We start from the raw sequence: 18,645 nt of genomic DNA, 5'->3' as shown, positions 1-18,645 counted from the left end.
AAGTCAACTTAACAAATCTTATATATTATTTTTATACAAACTTGTCTCCCTTTCCAAGTGCACTAACTGTTTTAAAGAACATTACATTATTCCACTGAATAGATTTTGTTATAACTTTATACAATGAAACATGTCATTAATAGGAATTGAAATTCATTTACAGTTAGCTGCACTCGTGTTTCTTAAAAACCTCTAAAGGGTATTTAATGTGACTTTACAATGTGAATATGGACAATGAACTGAAAGGAAGAACAGAAGAACCATAACTGTCATGATTTTTTGTTGTTGCGTAAAAATGCATTTTGTAAAATAATCTCTCAGACTGAACATAAAAGGTGCAGCGAATAGTATTGTAAGATGCAGTGAGTATTGTTTATTACCATTAAAACATTTTCCAACAAGGCTTTTGGTGGGGTATGAGTCACATTTAATGATTGCTCTGATTTGTTCATTATGTTTTATTCTATTCAATCTTTTTCAGTCAGCTCACAGAACACTTAAAGCAGGTCTTTATGTTTGGATAAATGTTTTTTCTAACATGGATTTGATTAAGTCAATTTTTGCAAAACTTCAAGTCATACTAAAATAATACAATGATTCGTACGCTTTGTTCTTGCTAAAACACTTATCTGAAAAAAAAAAATCAACCTCAATCAAGTTTTATAATGACAGTCTATGGGAAACACAATTTTGATGACCTTTTCGCATTATAGAACGATTTTAATGACACTTCTCAGAGTTATAAATTAACAAATTTTCATTCATATATCTAAATTAAAAAGATGTACATGACGTAATATACTATAGTCCGATGAAGACTGTAGATTTTGCCGGAACCCTTTGCCCAGTGACTTCTCTCACCTAGCAAAATACTAACGGTCCAGAGAAATTTTGCGTATTTATCTGTTTATGTGTGTTGAATTAATGAAACCTGAATACTACAGGCAATGGAAGGACGTGATTGAGGACGTGATTGAAAACGTTCCAGATGACGATGTATGAAAGAAGATATCCATTAGCACAATTGCGTATATCTGTATGTTAAAACAGAGAACACGTATTAAATATTATTATCTGTTAATTTATTTAATGCTACAACTTTTTACATTTTAATATTTAGTTTAAATCTTGGTAGCTTGATTTATATCCTAATGACACCGGCTCATTTGCAACAAAGGCGGATTGAATAAAATTTCATCATGTTATATGTTCTCCTGATTTATTTCTTGTCTATACCAAACCGAAAGTAAGAAATATTCCCGTACGTAACTACAACAGCATTAAATGAAATTCAACACATGTATGAATAAAAAAATTCCACGTTTGCACAATATGTATCTAAATTTTATTTATGTAGAAATAAGTGACGGGTAATCTCATATATCTTCATTGTTAATCTAGACTTAAAATCAGAATCGAGAATTTAAAAACAAATTCGATATGGAGAATTTGTATTAAAACGATTTTATTTGTTCAAGGATTGGCAAGATAAATGATACGAAAAAAGACTGATTCAGGCTCCATCACACGTTGATGGTAAATCTTAACTCGGCAATAAATCACACCGAATCCATGATAACTTAAACATGCGTGTTAGGTAATCAAACGCTATTTTTGTTTTATTCATTTCTAAGGGTCTTCCTGACAGTAAAACCATCATAACTGGCATGATCCCGAGAATGACTTACGGTTTTAATTAATTTAAAACATACCTATACAGCTCATTGAGATACAGTTGTTTTAACTTATAATTATTGTGTTTGTAAACCAGGTACTCCTTCACCAGGGCATCACACTATATACTCAGTTCCAAAAGAAAGTGTGCACTTTTTAAGTTTAAATATTTTTAACACCTGTCCTATTTCGATTAAAACCAACCACTTAAAGCGACTGCAATTCAAAATCTAAAATGCACACCAATTTGTTTACGAACTGGTTTAAATTTTGGTACCAAACATTATAAGTTTTCATGAAAACAACTGAGAAAAAATAACAAAAAACTAAGTGCACACTTTCTTTTGGAACTGAGTGTATGTTTGTGGCGTCATAAACACTTAAAGATGACAAGGAGTACATTTATATGCAGACGCATTCAAATGATTCAACTGAACAAATAAGTCAAGCAGACTTGTCAGATACATAGCTAATTTGTAAATGCACGCCAATATAATCTAAAATATTTTTGGTTCATTATAATATAAAATATCATAAACTGTAGACAAAAATGTTTGTGATATAATCCAACTATGCTCATCCTGCGAAATAAGCACAAACGGTTTGGCAAGCCCATATGTCCGATTGAAATTCAGTATAAAATTACAAACAACGCCAAATACCTTCCAAATACCTTTTCATTGTATCACAAATGAATAAATAATTCATTTTCTAAGAAATATTTATCTCGGTATTGAGTATTCCCCTTTCGAGAATTGCCAATGTCTGCAATTTCTTTCAAAATATTACGACGGGTGTATATTGATAGATTAACATTAATATACAAGAAGATAATGATATCTTTACACAAAATCAGCTCCAACAGGTAAACAGTATATATTATAATACATAAAGAAGAAAACACATAATTGAAGCTTGACATTTAGTTTAGATTATCTAATCATTCAAACATGTACAAACAAACAAACAAACAAACAAAAATAACAAAAGTAAAAAAGAAAAGAGAAACAAGCATACAACAAAAATATTACCTCAGAATATCGCTTGTACTGGCATTGGCATTGGCAAAGCGTAACTTTTTAAAATATTACCAAGTACATGTACTTTTGCTGAAAGATGTCATACAAATCAGATGGAAGTCCCATCACATCTTTATTAGAAATGTTTTTTTTTTTCATTGGTTAGCAGCTACCATTTTTTCTCGCGTTTACTGCATTAACAAGTACAGCGCGTTTACCGCATAACCAAGTACCGAAACAGATATGCATGTGCAACAATCGTATAAAGAAAATTAAAATGCATAAAAATCTTGATTATTTTCAGATTTATGTACATAATAAATATTGAATATATGTTTAATCGTATCCAATATTCCTATTAGACTGCGTACTGATTTTATTAACAATAATAAAAGTTGTAACGCACAAAAATGACAAGCACGTGTTCCTATGTAAACATACCAACAATACATTTTATAATACATTGTATGAATTCAGATTATCTTCTTCAAAGCATATCTTACAACAGACTTTGTTAACAGAACTATTTCCGTTGGTAACGACTTATCGTTATTAATCCTTAGTATGATATGTGGTATGGCGTTAGTCTGTTTGAGTTCAGTCCTCTCTATTTTATCCATTGCCAAGCTCAGGAAAAAAGATACAGGCAAATACGTTTCTTTTATATTTTACAAAACATACGGTACAGAAAAGTCTACCTTGTAGTTATACAAGAATATATTTATTTTACAAGTCAATATACCTGAATGACTTGAATCACACAAAGCTGAAATATGTCTACTGAAATTTAAAAAAAATATATATAAGATTGTCTGGATACATAAATTTCTATAGATATCCTTTAAATACTTAATTAGTAGTAATCATATACATTGTATATTGTCTGGCAGTGAAAATGGTACATATTTTTATAGATTGTACTGCAACATTTTATGCTACTAGCTACTAAGCTTTGTATATACGTATAGATATCAAGGCAAAATCATATAGTCTGGATCATTCAGTATATCACAGTTATAGGTGATATCATATTTACACTATCCATATATATTATTTTCTTACTAAATATGACTCTTAAGCATAATAGATATCGATTTATATATATGGAATTTAAGTAAAACACTTAGATAGTGTGTCTCGCAGTTGGGATAACATATGTTTTTCGCAGATTTTCACAAATAATATCTGTAAATACTTGCCGATGTAATAAAATGTCTCTTTTATTTCATAATTTCTTTTCCAAAGACTCGATCAAACCGTGTCTACTATTGGTTTGCTTCCGTTGGTAATATCATTTCCACAAGGTTTATGTCTTATAAAAAATATTTATATATTTCTTCAAAATAATGTATAGTTTCTTTTCTTACTTTGAGGTAGGTCCGTAAACATTCGTAACTTATATTTATGTATAATTTGATGACAGCTTAGACTTTAAAATTTCACTCATGTTTGAATGTGGATTGAATAAAACTAATGCACCTGTCAATATTTTGCTCGCCCGGGGGAGCGGCGGGCATACACGGGACTTTAGGCAGAAGACCATTCCCGACAGGCGGGAATTTGACAAATATTTGATGTACCAACCAGGCTCTAGGGTGGGATTTAGACAAAAAAGGTTGTCTCTGGGGTGGGGATTTAGACAACAAAATTTTTGAAATGTCAAATTCCCCTGGGTCAGCCCGCCGCACCCCCCCCAGCCCCCCCCCACCCCCCCGGACGGGCAAAATATTGACAGGTGCATAAACGTATATTATTTCGCCCCATCCATGTTTAAGGTATCTGATTCAAAAATAGGTTACATTTCGATGCCTGGTGACCCCATGTTTTTTGGTATCATTTGAAAGAGGTGTGTTTGCTGAACAAGAATTAGTAAATAACATGACCGTAAATAATATGCAAGAACCATAACAGTCATGTTTTTTGTCTGCAAAATGCTAAATTTTACACTGTAATGACCTAATTTCTGTTGAAAAATATAAAGTAACAAAATTAAAAATTGTACAGTATTTTTGTCATGTAATTTACATTTTTTTTCAGTAGACAATGCATTTTCAAATAATACCAAAATTATATGCAAATACTGAACCAGTACGAATATACAGTATAACTCGGGCGTGTATATAAAGCAGCATCGGAACTAATCTAATTAGGTTAGTGGACTTGCTGTGGCATTTGCCTGCTCGTTTGTACTGCTAGGCGCTTTGCCGTAATTAGTCTGGAATATTATGTTAGTGATTTAGTTCGTATAAATTCTCTCTACTATGTATATATTTTTGTGATATAATGATGAGACCCAAATAAGCACTAAATACTTGTATGTTGAAATAAAAAGAAACGAGATAAACTCGCTGTCAGTTAATTGGTCGGATATAACTTCTTTTACTGGTTTAACATTCAACATTTGTAATACAAAATCTTTTCTAAGCGTTTAAGAAGCGTTTATATAAATATAGATTCAAAAGAGAACTAAGGATAATTTTTCGTATAAAGGCCACTACTGTAAAATCTGTTAATAAAAGGTCACTACTTCATCTTTTCGTTTAATCATAATAGTGAAAATATGCTTGTGTTGAGAGATCACTTGTCAACAACGACAACATTTTTAATTTTCTAAACGTAGACTTTACAGACAGGTTTGACTGTGAAATGATACTAGAAGTTAAACTCATATCTTAATAAGAATTTAAAAAAGGATTTTAAATATTTGAAATATTATTAAACTACATACTTAAAAGCCATTATTGTAACAGCAAAAAGCTCTTAGAAAACGGTCATTACGTTCGCAATTGACTGATCCATAATGGCGCAGTGTGCCTCACGCGCCATAATCATAATGGCCCCGGGTAACCCGGACGTAAGCACGTTCAGACGTCGACGTCATATAGCAACGTAATTATGTCGGGTGAAAGAGTGCTGAATTATTTTCAGCTCGATTTTGAAATAATGACGGCATCGTTGATGTAAAATGCAAAATACATGATGCTTAAATATTGTAAAAATATGTAAAACGAAAGCACCAAGATAGATATGAAGCAAAGGTATATAATAAAAAGATCAATAAATGGCTGGTATGTGCCTTCTAGCCATAATTGCACTCCTAATTTCATAATGGTTCTCGGGCTAAAACCCTTGGGCAATTATGATTTTAGACATGCCATCATGGCAAGAAGGCACAACAAAGCCGTATATTATCCTCTAAGTAACTTACGTTACTCATTCTGTTATGCCTAAATAAAATAGATACCTATATAAGTTTTTAAGATGTAGTTTTTAGATAATACTGATGTATGTACGTGGAAAATATATTTTAATGAAGCATTCGCTATCAAGTTATACATTGTTATGTCGTTATAATGTTGTTATAATGTTGTTAACGTTTTAACCAATGGAATATAAATAACATAACTGTATGCCCGCATTATATCATAATGCTAGATGAAAGTATCTGGTATATATTAATTTATATCATTTAAATGTTTGTGAGGTGTTCCTTAGCATAATGTAATTTTATTCTGAAAAAGTATTTCATTTTTCTTTTTGCAATAGTACATCACTCAAAGCATTAGTCTAAGAACTACTTATATGCATTCTTCCACAGTGGTTACTACTGACTTCAACTTTGATTAACAAGCTAAATTTCAAGCTTCGTACAAATAATTTAGATTTTCTGGAATTTGCAATATACACAAAATTGTATTGACGGTCAAACTATCATGTATTGGCTCTCTGTAAAAGAACAAAGCTCTGCTATTGCACATTTTCTGAAAAATGGCCATGCAGCTAATAGCCTAACATACAAATTGTCAAGTACCAACATTATAAACCATCAAAAAATGCAATAGAAACTTTTTAGAATACCTACAAAATTCGGGGCCGCAGGCCTAAGAGTTGCTGCGTGGATAGGTTTACGGGAAAACAACGTTCTTGTATTAAGATTTTGTTGTTTTTGTTGGGTAAAGCGTCACGCCGACACAATCATAGGTCATGTGGCGACGTTCCAGATTTGATGGTGGAGGAAGACCCCAGGTGCCCCTCCCATTTTATCAAGGGCGTGTACTGTCCTTCCGTAAGCCAGCTGTATGGCTTACCTACTTTCCAGATTTTATTCATCACATGAAGAATTTAACGCCCCGAGTGAGACTGGAACCCGCATTTGGGAGGGGCAAGTGATTTGAAGTCAGCGACCTTAACCACTCGGCCAAGAAGGACCTCCTATGTTTAGAAGTGGTACAGGTAACATTTAAATTTTTTGTCTACATTTAATGTACAATTATAGACATGAGAAAAAAGTTAGTAAAAGGCATAGTTTGCATATTTCTATTTAACATAAAAATCTTATCACAGGATTGCTCCGACAAAGTACTCATTAGCAGAACCACTAAAAACACAAGAGCGCAAACGATTGATCATCGTTACAACGAGAGAATATTTGTCGTTGAATCGAGTGAGACCTACTTGACCATGACCTTCTCGCCATGTCAAATGCAAGGAAAGACGAATAGGGGATTTCGAGCAATAATTACAAAACAAGGTAAATTATGTTTACTTGTTAAATTTCATTTACTGAAGAGTGTGGTATACAGTGTCATTATGGAAAGGCGTGTGCAGTTTCTTAGCATTCTCTTTAAATGTTTTAGCTACTGACAACATTTTAGTGCTTGGCCTTTTCCCTTTTTATAAATTCTTCAAATAAATAATAAGTGATCTTGAAATCTGCTTTTTCCTTACCATATCCGTAAATATTTATTGTTAATGATTTTATTTAACAATGTTTTTTTTTTATATAATATTAGAAGCTTGAAAACCAAGTGTCGCATAATTCGTATTTCCACTCCAATGCATTTTCCCCTATTATTTAAACAAATAATTATTTCCAAGCTATAAAGTGGTTTACGACATGAGAAAAATAGCAGGGCATATATGATATATGCCTACTGCAGTATGTAAAACGTTTTGTAACGATTGCAAAGGTGTGTATAAATTTCCAAGTATTCAAAAACATCATGAGAGAGTTTTGAAATTCGGTTGAAAAAGGTTTGGCAAATAACATCAATCAAACTTAATGGCAGTAGAATCATATTGGTTAAAGGCGAGCTATTTTTTCAAAAGAAAAATAACTGACGTATCGAAATTTGAAATTGTCCACACGTTTCAGAAAAAAAAAATGTCTATTTGTCTAAAACAATCGTTCATCGAGTTCATATTCTTGTAATCCATAAAATATTTTGAAACTATTACCGGAAAATTTCAACATTTTACCGAAAGTCATATCGAAAATGAATCGTAACTTTTCATAATGGGCTTACTTTCGTGCAATAAAGAAGATATTACTGTCATTATTATTATATATATCGCAATACCAACGAAACGCATTCCAAGGTTAAGTTGTCAAAGAAAGGAAGATTGCCAGAAAACTCGTAAGTAATGTCATTTTACTTACTATTGGTATTTATATTACACGTTAAGCATTCATTAATAGATAAAACAGAACATTATATATTATTCCATTTAAGACGTTCCTGCGTGTGTTGCGAAAAGTGCTGTTGAGACTTGGATTGATGGAAAACATACATGTAAAAGACCGACGATGATGCTCACTTCAATGTCGATATTAAACTTCCCATTTCTGCCAAGAAAAGAAGAGTGGGAGATAATTGTTGGTCGCCACCATACTATTCAGTTACATTTTACTGAATTCTACATCGAATGTCTTCCGGGTAAGTCACAGTACGTTTTCAAGAATTAAATGGCTGTAAAGTAAATTAGGGGCCTCCGTGGCAGAGTGGTTAAGATCGCTGTCTTCGAATCACTTGCCCCCTACCGATTTGGGTTCGAGTCTCACCTGGGGCGTTGAATTCTTCATGTGAGGAATCCATCCACCAGGCTTACGGAAGATCGGTGGTTCTACCCAGGTGCCCGCTCCTGATCAAATAATGCACAGAGGGGCACATGGGGTCTTCCTTCACCATTAAACCATATGACCCATAATTGTGTCGATGCGACGTTAAACACAATAAGAACAAAAATGTAAAGTAAATAATAAAATCTGTATAAAGATCCTTTGGAAATAAGTTTGCTACCAGCTAAATAACAGTTGCCTGATTTCGCCGCTCAAATTGTGAGAAATAAAGAAATGGAAAATGAATTAATTTGGACAATGCAACAACGGTGTATAAATGTACATGTTAGACTAAGTGTAAGACATAAAATTTGCCATTTGAATACACGCAATCATTGACCACTGTAGTAAAAATGGTTGGTAGAAGCGTCGGCAAGAAAGATGAAATACGGGCTTACATCAAAGCTCGCTCAAAACTTGGTTGTTCTTTGAAGCAGCTGATGACTGAACTTTCTACTGCTTATGGACCTTCTTGTGTGTCTTATGACACAGTTCGGCGGTGGAAAAAGAAATTTGAGTCTGGTGTAGAGTCCATCAAAAATGCACCGAAATCAGGTAGGCCAAAATCTGCATCTCGTAAAGAAATCGTTTCCAAAATAAAGGAAATCATTGAAGGAGATGCCAGATTTACAGTTCGTGATATTGCACGAAAGGTAGGCATATCACTATCAACGGTTCACCTTATTTTGAAGAAGCATTTGAAAGTCAGAAAGATTTCTGCTAGATGGGTGCCACATCTGTTGACTGATGAGCAAAAGAGGCAACGGGTTAAAGTGGCCAAAAAGCTGCTTCAAATGTTTCCAAAATATGACAAAAAGTAGTTTGCCAATGTCGTCACAGGTGATGAAACCTGGGTCCATTATTTTGAGCCCGTCAGAAAGGTTAGCAATAAGATCTGGGCCACTAAACACAGCAAACGCTCAATAATTGCCAAACGTTCTTTGAGTGCAAAGAAGGTTTTGTATGCAATCTTCTTCTCTGGTGAAGGAGTCGCAATAAAAGTGCCGGTGAAAAAGAGCAAAAGCATCACCGGAAAGTACTACAAAGATGTAGTACTGAAGAAACTGAAAAAGTATTATCAGAAACGACGCCCTGCCACTGGTTTTAAACATGTCCGTCTTCTACATGACAATGCCCCCGCTCATACCTCCGCAATAGTTACGGCGTTTTTGAAGAAAGAAAAAGTAACTGTTTTGCCTCATCGCCCGTATTCCCCAGACCTTGCCCCATGTGATTTCTTTTTGTTTCCGAAATTGAAATCATTCCTTGCTGGGCGGAAATACCAGTCCCGACAGGCACTTGGATCTGCCATTCATCAGTACCTTATTACTGTGCCCAAATCAGCGTACCGTGACGCCTTCAAGAAGTGGATACATCGGCTGAAACTTTGCATTTCTTGCCACGGGGAGTACTTCGAGGGCATGAAATGAGCCCTTTTGGGCTAACTTGAAATTTGATGTCTCCAGATAGAAATAAGCAATTCATTTCGAACATCCCTCGTATATTCCTATGTTAAACAGCACATCCCTCGTATATTCCTATGTTAAACAGCAGAACAAAGTATGGACCTATATACTGCATACATTTACTTTTCCTCTGGCTACTTTGCCTTAATGTACCACTGATTTTGAATGATTACATTCTGAGCTTAGTAATTTGAGGGATTACTCAGTGTTTAAATCTAATTGCATACGACTGATGGTGTTCAGTAACAATGTAAACTCTTTATGCTGGAACTGTACTTCCCTGGTCTATTTCCGTCAGACTAAGTCTTTGAATCAATATCATATCGTATGAATATTAGCCCCATGTGTCTTTCTTTTAGTTAAAGCTGCAGTCTTATTCCTTGATGATCAGCTCATATATGCTATCATCTATACCATCCAACGACCCTAAAGGTAAAGCTGATATACCTTGGTTAAGTATAGCTGATATATCTTGGTGCCATACTTATCCAGTAATACTGTACCTCTTATTACCCGCCGCGTGTGGGACATGGAGCAAGTCACGTGACAGGCTTTCGATCCTGTACAGTTTTTTTTTGTTCGTAGATGTGTGATACACTAATACTTTATTTAAATGATAAAATATTCTCTCTCTCTCTCTCCCTCTATCTTTACTATCTTTTTATATATATATACATATAAGAAAAAAACTTGGGTCACTTGACATGTTTCGACAATCTTCGTAACACACCGTAAGTTACATCCATCTCGGATATCCGTGACCTAATTCACACAATCCTTTTGTTTACATTTTCATTTCTACAATTTTCGCCTTTCATGTGGTACATTTGGCTTAGATACAAGAATTTTATAATTTGATGGTGATGTAGGATTACCACGATTATCGGAGATTTGTCGAATTATGCTTTTTCTTAATATTAAATTGTAAAAACAGGTTGTGTATGACGTCATCAATATCCGCGTACATAACATGTAAACAAATAATCAGCTGTTCAGTGAGCTGATAAACCTTGATAGAGATGAGTAAATGGAAATGTGTTAACATGACTTCTGTTAGGATTCTGGTTAGGAAAGTAAATGGGGTTAGTCAATATTATCCAGGAAATTTTGCTTCATTGTTTTACACTTTAAAGTTTAAATTTGCCGGGTCACCACTGTGATCCTTAATTAAAGTACCAATTTAATTAAATTGGTGGTCTATACGAAAAATTATTTCCCGTTAAATAAAGTCGTTGTTATATAGATTTTTATCATACTTTCATATTTTCAATTCATATTGTCATCTTTTAACTCATTCAGGCCTGATAACTTATCTCTGATAAGAGTTTAAGGGTTTATCTATAGCTGGAGTCTACAGCAAAAGTGATAAAGTGATAAATCCTGTACAAGGATTTTGAACAACATGCACATGCCATGCAAAAAAGGTTGTAACTGGGTCATTATGAAATACAGACTCACCAAACTTCATATGCATATTGGGCATACTTGTACCTTTCTTGTGATGTAAGTTAATCCAATATATTTTGTATTTAATTAAATTCCAAGGCTTGAATAAACACAAAACACTGCACAATTACACTGAATTTTCCTGATTTCACAGACTTTGCACATATTTTCTTTTTATTTTCATTGAATAACACACTTTCAAGGAAGCTGGTAGTGTTTTTTTCTAATTTTATATAGAAAAAAATGTAAAAAAGCTATATATATATATGTATATATATACATGTATGTACATTATTTACAATAAAGATCTGGGCATGCTGTCAAATAAAATCATTTCACTTATATACAGTAATGTACAATATATGTGTGTATTTTTTTTTGTTTATTTTTTTGTTTTTGTTTTTTTTTTTGTTGTTTTTTTTTTAGGGAAGGGGGTACTTAATTTTTTAATTTGCTACCAACTCCTTGATGTTCACTATATATTTTTTTCTTTGCGCTTTATATATTCCTGTATTTTCCACATATCGAATAATGAATAACGCACACAATTTCACTTACGCATAACTAGTCGCGACACTGCATTGGCTCAATAAACACACATTTCTAGTTTAGCACACTTTCAAGACGGCAAGTAATTATTTTGAATTTTTTAAAATGTAGAAATGTTAAATAATTTATAGACATTATAATGAAACATATTTACATCAAATGTCATTCTTGTTGACTGACAGGTAATGATGATACCATATAGGGGCCGCGCCATGAGAAAACCAACATAACGCATTACGCGCAGTCTGATCTAGATCCATGCTGGTCCGAAATACACTATGTTAGGTTTCTCATGATGCGGCTTATACATACACAGATGCTGTTGTAAATAGAGAAGTTAAGCAGTAAATTTATAGATTTTTATATTTATATTTATTTTATTTAATATTTTGTTAATGAATTACAAGCCCTCTTGATGTTCAGAGATTTAATTTATTTACACACTGATTTTGAGCACTATTTCCCAAATCGCTCCGGAAATTTTTCAATGTGGTACGGCTTATAGCACTCAACACAAAGATTCACTCCGCATCCTTCACAACCATACTGTGTTTCGCGTCGCTTTCCATTTTTTGAACACATCTTACAGGTTCGCCTTTTTCCCAAATTAGCCGGCCAGCATATCCTGCCTTGTAGCTGAATATTTTCCTTGAGCACGTCGCGTTTCCTTTTCTGCATAAAGTCCCCAATTAGCTGCTTCGCGAGTTTCTTTCGAAAATCCAGTTGTGTCAGTGGCTTAGGTTTTCCTGTTCTTGTCTTCTGTTGGTGATTTGGTGATTCCTTTATCAGAATATAGGCTCCAACTATGGCAAGATCAACTAAAAACCAGAAAAGATATTTCCACCACTTGGCTGACTTGCGCGCTAGACTGTACATTGCCCGTAGCTGATCCGCATGGTCAACACCGTTCGTGTACTTTGTGTAATTTCGTACGGACTCCGGGCAAGAAACATATTTCTGACTTCCGTCTTTCTGCCTTCGTTGAACTGTTGTCCTCGGCGTTGTTGGATCGAAGTTTGTAGATAAAATGAATACGGTCTTCTTGTCCCTCCAAGCTGTCGCAACCATGTTTCCTTTCTGCATCGTGATAGATGTCCCTTGTTCCTTCAGCTTCTGCTGTTTTATTTCGTCCGGAATTCCTCGTCTGTTGGATCTAAATGTTCCACACGCGTAAGTTCCTTGCTGTTGTAATTCCTTGAATAGTCCTACCGTAGTGAAATAATTGTCACAATACACATGATGTCCGCGATTCAAAATTGGTGTTACTAAATCCATCACAACTCGTTCCCCTAAACCCTTGTCTCCGTCACGGTTCTCCTTACCTAAATACACTTGAATGTCATTCACATATCCATTGTGAGGGTCCGCCCTTACCCATACTTTGATCCCACGTTTAGTCGGCTTCATTGGCACATATTGTTTGAATCCTAAGCGACCGGTATATCCAATCATAGCCTCATCAACTGTCGTTTCACGGTGCGGTTTATAATTGGCCATCAAATTTACACGCACGGCTTCAAGAATCGGTCGAACATGTGAAAGTTTGTCATGGCCTGGTTGTCCACGTGCCGGATTGCATGATGTGTCAGCTACGTGGAAGTACTTACTGATTTTATCATACCGATCGCGTGTCATTCTCTCTTTTATTCCACATGGACTAAACATAGGATCACTACTCCAGTACTTATCCAAATTTGGTGCTGCAATAATCCCCATCACAATCTGAAATCCAAGATAGGCTCTTATTTCACTAAATGTAACGTTCCTCCATTTATCATCAGGTTTCTGCAGCTGCTTTTTTGTTGCATATTTGTTGGTCTCATCCACGATTTGTTGAATCATCTGGGGTGTGAATAATAAATTAAAAAAATCCATTTCAGTTTTATTTACATCCATAATCACGGAAGGTCCCGGATTTCCACTGAAAACGTTAACATTTATCGGTCTAAAATTTGCACTCCATTCTTGTACCCCACCCACTTCCTCGTCACGTCGGTTCACATTCTGTCGCTGAATTAAGTCAACTAAAGGCACATCGTCGTCAGAAGCATCGTCACTAGACATAGAAATATCTGAATCATTCACGGTTTCATTTAATCCCATCATATATTCCATTTCTGTGTCGTCTATATCCGAAAAATCATTGTCATGAAAGCTCGCCATGTTTACAATTTTTGTTTTTCTTTCGTTTTGAAACTCCCGCATTTACATAAGAATAAAACAGATTATACTTGTCCAATCAAAATATTTTTAACATCATTGCGAAGTCAAAGCTTTTATCTGATTGGCTAAATATTTGGGAAAGCCCTTTGTGTTTATAATTTTAAACCAATCAAACGTTTTTTAACAAGGGGTTGATCACGCATTAATACGGGACCCCACTTACGCTATATCGTTATCATCACGCATTAATAAGGGATCCGACTTGGAGCGCTTATCTCATATCACGGATTTTCAAGGGATTAGGCCTGAATGAGTTAAAGAAGGAATGCTTAACACTGCCGGGTCACCACTGTGATCCTAAATTGAAGTACCAATTTGATTTAATTGGTGGTCTAGACGAAAATGTTTTTCCCGTTAAATAAAGTCGTTGTTATATAGATTTTTGGCATACTTTCATATTTTCAATTCATATTCTTATCTTTTAAAAAGGAATGCTTAACATTTTTCTTTTCTCTGTATGGCATGAAAGAAGATAAATGTTGTTCAAAAATGAGTATGATATGCAAATCATGTTTACGTCTTATTTTCATTTAAATTTCCGTGTAGCCGCTCTTGCAGAGTCCTACATACCAAATCGTTGATATATTTAATCGCCAGTTATACAGGATTATTGCGGGAAGAACCCACCTCGATGCAGAAAGCTGCCAAATACATGATTATTGTAGGATCGAAATGTTTTTAAGTCCAACAGAAAAAAACCCAAAACACACACACACAAAGGTGGTCTATTAACACAACACAGCACAATATCATTTGTTCTTTAACATCACAAAAATGAACTGAAAAATTGGTCATTTCTTAGCAGATGTAGTCTCTCGAGAAAGTTTGAATGTATATTATACCGCACGCTTTATCTTTCGTGTTACAATGTATGTCATGTTTTCAAAAGTTATAAATTATTTATACATAATTACCAGATAATGTTTGAACAAATGTCAGTCTGGTATCCTATTTCTAAATTTTGTATATACCGTATTTTAGTTATAGGAAATCAACGCTCCAAGTTTGTAATCATAGAATACATATCGGGTGAGAAAAATATGTTTTGCAACTCAGACATTCCAAATTATGCCATAAAGTCGAAGACAGAACACATTGGTGTAATATTCCATAATAACGGACATAATTCGAAAATCAGAACGGAAGGATTTCGGCTCCAATACTCAGCTGTAAACCATTCTTTAGCTGATATCACAGACAGGGTGTTTAAAAGAGGTATAATAAAATATTACTTGAATAGTTTTGTAGTTTCCAAAGCAACTTCGAACCTAACATTCACGTATAAATTAGAGACACTACGTTTCTGTTATGTACATTTATCTGAATACTGATAAGTTTCCAAAAAAAGCAATTAGTGAATGCTAAATTTATGATGAATTTCTGTTAAGGTATAAAAAAGAAAGTGAAGAAATTTAATTGATCTGTCATCACCGAAACTAAAGAGGCTGACACTTTTCACTGAACGTTTTGAAGATGTAAAATTAAATAGATATTTCAACAATCATATCATGTAAATAAAACAAAGATAAAAAATACTTGGGCGACACAAATTAACAGAAAAATATTAAACCTTTTATCTTTACAGATTTCTTTTGGACGGGTAAGTACACATATCCCTTAGTCAGTGTTTCTTTGAAATGCAGATTTAACATTATAGTATATATCGTTTCGTTTTTTTGGTAAACAGATCAAAGTTTGCAAGTAGTACATTTTGTTTGTTAACTGTACATGTATTTTCAGATTATTTCAAGAAAAATATAATTTCTTAATTGCCTACATATGTACTTTATTCATTTTTACAATCACTAACAAAAAACTTTGTTATACATTTGTACGATCACTGAATTGAAAGTATTTTTAACGTTTGAATTAAGAAATGAGCCAAAGATGTTTTATTTTTCATTTTATTTTGGTATAAATGCATGGGCTTGTTTAAAGTTTGTTGCCGAAGGTCTCCACAAGCATTTGATTCTGTAAACAAGCAATCGATTTCATACACAAGAAATGCGTCTGGTACACAAGCGATGGATTTCATACACAAATTGAAATATCTTGTACCACGATTCATTCATAAGAACTTTTGTTGTCTATGTAATTTGTATTGATCCAGTGTTGACTAAAGTGAAATTTTAATTCACGTAAAAAGATACGACCGTCAACTAAAAGGTGGTTTTAGGATTAGCAAACGATCTAACGTGAACTGTCAAATGGCGAGCGACGTTTAGTAAAATGAACGTATCGCCAACAACAAAATAATGTTTTTCATTGTAGTTTGAGGATTGCAATTATTTTAGTGCACCTGCGAAGTTTAAATTGATTAAATTGGTTATTTAATAACGATATAAGATCTAAGCCTTAATCGTAAAAATGTTCCACTCTGTTCCTTTCATGAGTATTTGTGCAATTTAGTTTATCAATGAAATACATTAACCGGCATTTCTGTGGTCTTTTGACCAGGTCAAATATGTATACACTCACCATCTCGTGATGTCTGTTGACTCGGTCATCTTTGGTATGTTATTTAACCAGTTGGTCAAGTATTTTCTGTTTGTTTGTGTGTTTGTTTGTTTTGGGTTAAACGCCATTTTTTAACAGTATTTCCGTCATGTAACGGCGGGCAGTTTACCTAACCAGTGTTAATGGGTTTTGTACCAGTACAAACCTGTTCTCCACAAGTAACTGCCAACTTTCTCTCATGAAACTGAGGCGGAGGACGAATGATTGCAGACACAATGTCCTTTATCAAATCGTTACGGAGAACATACGCCCCGCCCGGGGATCGTACTCACGACCCCGCAATCCGTAGACCAACGCTCTCCCTATTGAGCTAAGCGGGTGGGCTGCGGTCAAGTAAGGTGAGGATAATAATATCGATGCCCTTATGTCTGAACCGTTTAAGGTCACAAACATCTTACAAATCCATCTTGTCGCAGTGTTGCGGCGCCCACTATTTTGTTAGACACCTGTAATGTCAACACCTTACTTCAAGCCATCTATTTGCGTCAGTGTTTCTTTTAAGTTTATAAGTTTGGAACTATTTATGTTTTAATCAGACTGTTTAATCATTAACGTTTCATGCAATTTAACTTTTACACATGTAGAGAGAGAGAGAGAGAGAGAGAGAGAGAGAGAGAGAGAGAGAGAGAGAGAGAGAGAGAGAGAGAGGGGGGGGGGGAGAGAAAGAGAGAGAGAAAGAGAGAGAGAGAGACTCGTTTGTTTCACTATATCATTTAATAAATGAAGGTATTAGCGACCCTTTAGACAATGGACGAAAGAAATGGACAAGTATGCAATTCTTGTCTCTGCCAACCAGGTTAGAAGAAAAATGACTGTGTACAAATGTTAAAGCAGAAAAAGTGCTGTTTCGGATTTGCACGATGTCCGGCAAGGCAAGAATGAAAATTCACTGTCTATGCCGAATCGCCATTGGCCTTAGTAAGAGGTATTCACTGGTCAACCGGGTGGTTTAGCGGCCGTAGAAACGCAGCTTATAGGTTGATGGCCTCGCATATGACTATCTTAAATTTAAGGTAATGCACGATAACTCGCAAACATGACAGGCATCCGGTTAAATTGCGAACCAAGAACAAAATTAAAATAGGTTCTCGCTCCGATCTGGAAAAGACTATGGGCAAATCGGTAGGCGACCTTAACAAGGGCCCCAAAGGCATAAAGAAGCAATGGAGATTGATCACGAACGTTCCATCTATAAATGTCAGTTATGCAACAGAAAAGGTCATACTTCGAAATACTGCCACGTATAGAAGGCTCCTACTAATAGCAGTTCAGTATAGGCAAGTGTCAAACAGAAGTGCAGACATTGAGTACTGATACTGTGGTCAGATAGGACATATCCGCATAAGATGCCCCCAAGTAAAAAACACAAACAGACTCCAACGACAAAACACACAACGGCAGCAATACTCACAAAACGCACAATAAGCCAAATAATATTTAAACTAAAACGCTCCTCACGCTTTGAAGAAAGCTTGGGGAGCTCTGAACACACAAATCAAAAATCACATATCAAGTAAATATAGTTGGCAATCTTAATTCATGTTTGGTTAAAACAGAGAAAAATAAATATCGAGCTCTTTTTGATAGCGGAATCGAAGTTACACATATTCAAAAACGAGTTTTAGACGCGCTACCTTTTGAAACGAAATTGTCAAAAAAGATTATTATAAATTTGCAGTCGATTGACGGAGGTAAGTTAAAATTTAAGTGCAAGTACATTTACCGATTTACATTGGCGGAACAAAGCTGAATTTCTATGTAGTATCAAATATGACCAAAAATGTAATGTTTGGCGTTCGTATTACCTGTGACTTACACCGTCTCTGTATAGGCAAAACCTACGTGCCTCTAG

General features: G+C 34.6%; 1 protein-coding gene across 1 annotated transcript in view; it reads left to right on the top strand.

The window, feature by feature from the left end:
- LOC128548763 (uncharacterized) overlaps positions 1-18,645 on the top strand; it is a 111,127-nt gene that overhangs the window by 20,269 nt on the left and 72,213 nt on the right. Inside the window, exons 3-6 of the mRNA XM_053524195.1 lie at positions 7,038-7,224; positions 8,207-8,410; positions 15,258-15,491; positions 15,862-15,876. Coding sequence (XP_053380170.1) covers positions 7,038-7,224; positions 8,207-8,410; positions 15,258-15,491; positions 15,862-15,876 — 640 coding nt within the window. The remainder of the gene's footprint in view (positions 1-7,037; positions 7,225-8,206; positions 8,411-15,257; positions 15,492-15,861; positions 15,877-18,645) is intronic.

Source organism: Mercenaria mercenaria, chromosome 15, assembly GCF_021730395.1.
Source record: "Mercenaria mercenaria strain notata chromosome 15, MADL_Memer_1, whole genome shotgun sequence".
NCBI classification, from domain to species: domain Eukaryota; kingdom Metazoa; phylum Mollusca; class Bivalvia; order Venerida; family Veneridae; genus Mercenaria; species Mercenaria mercenaria.
Note: the sequence above shows the minus strand (reverse complement) of the source record. Positions and strands in the feature narration are given on the sequence as shown.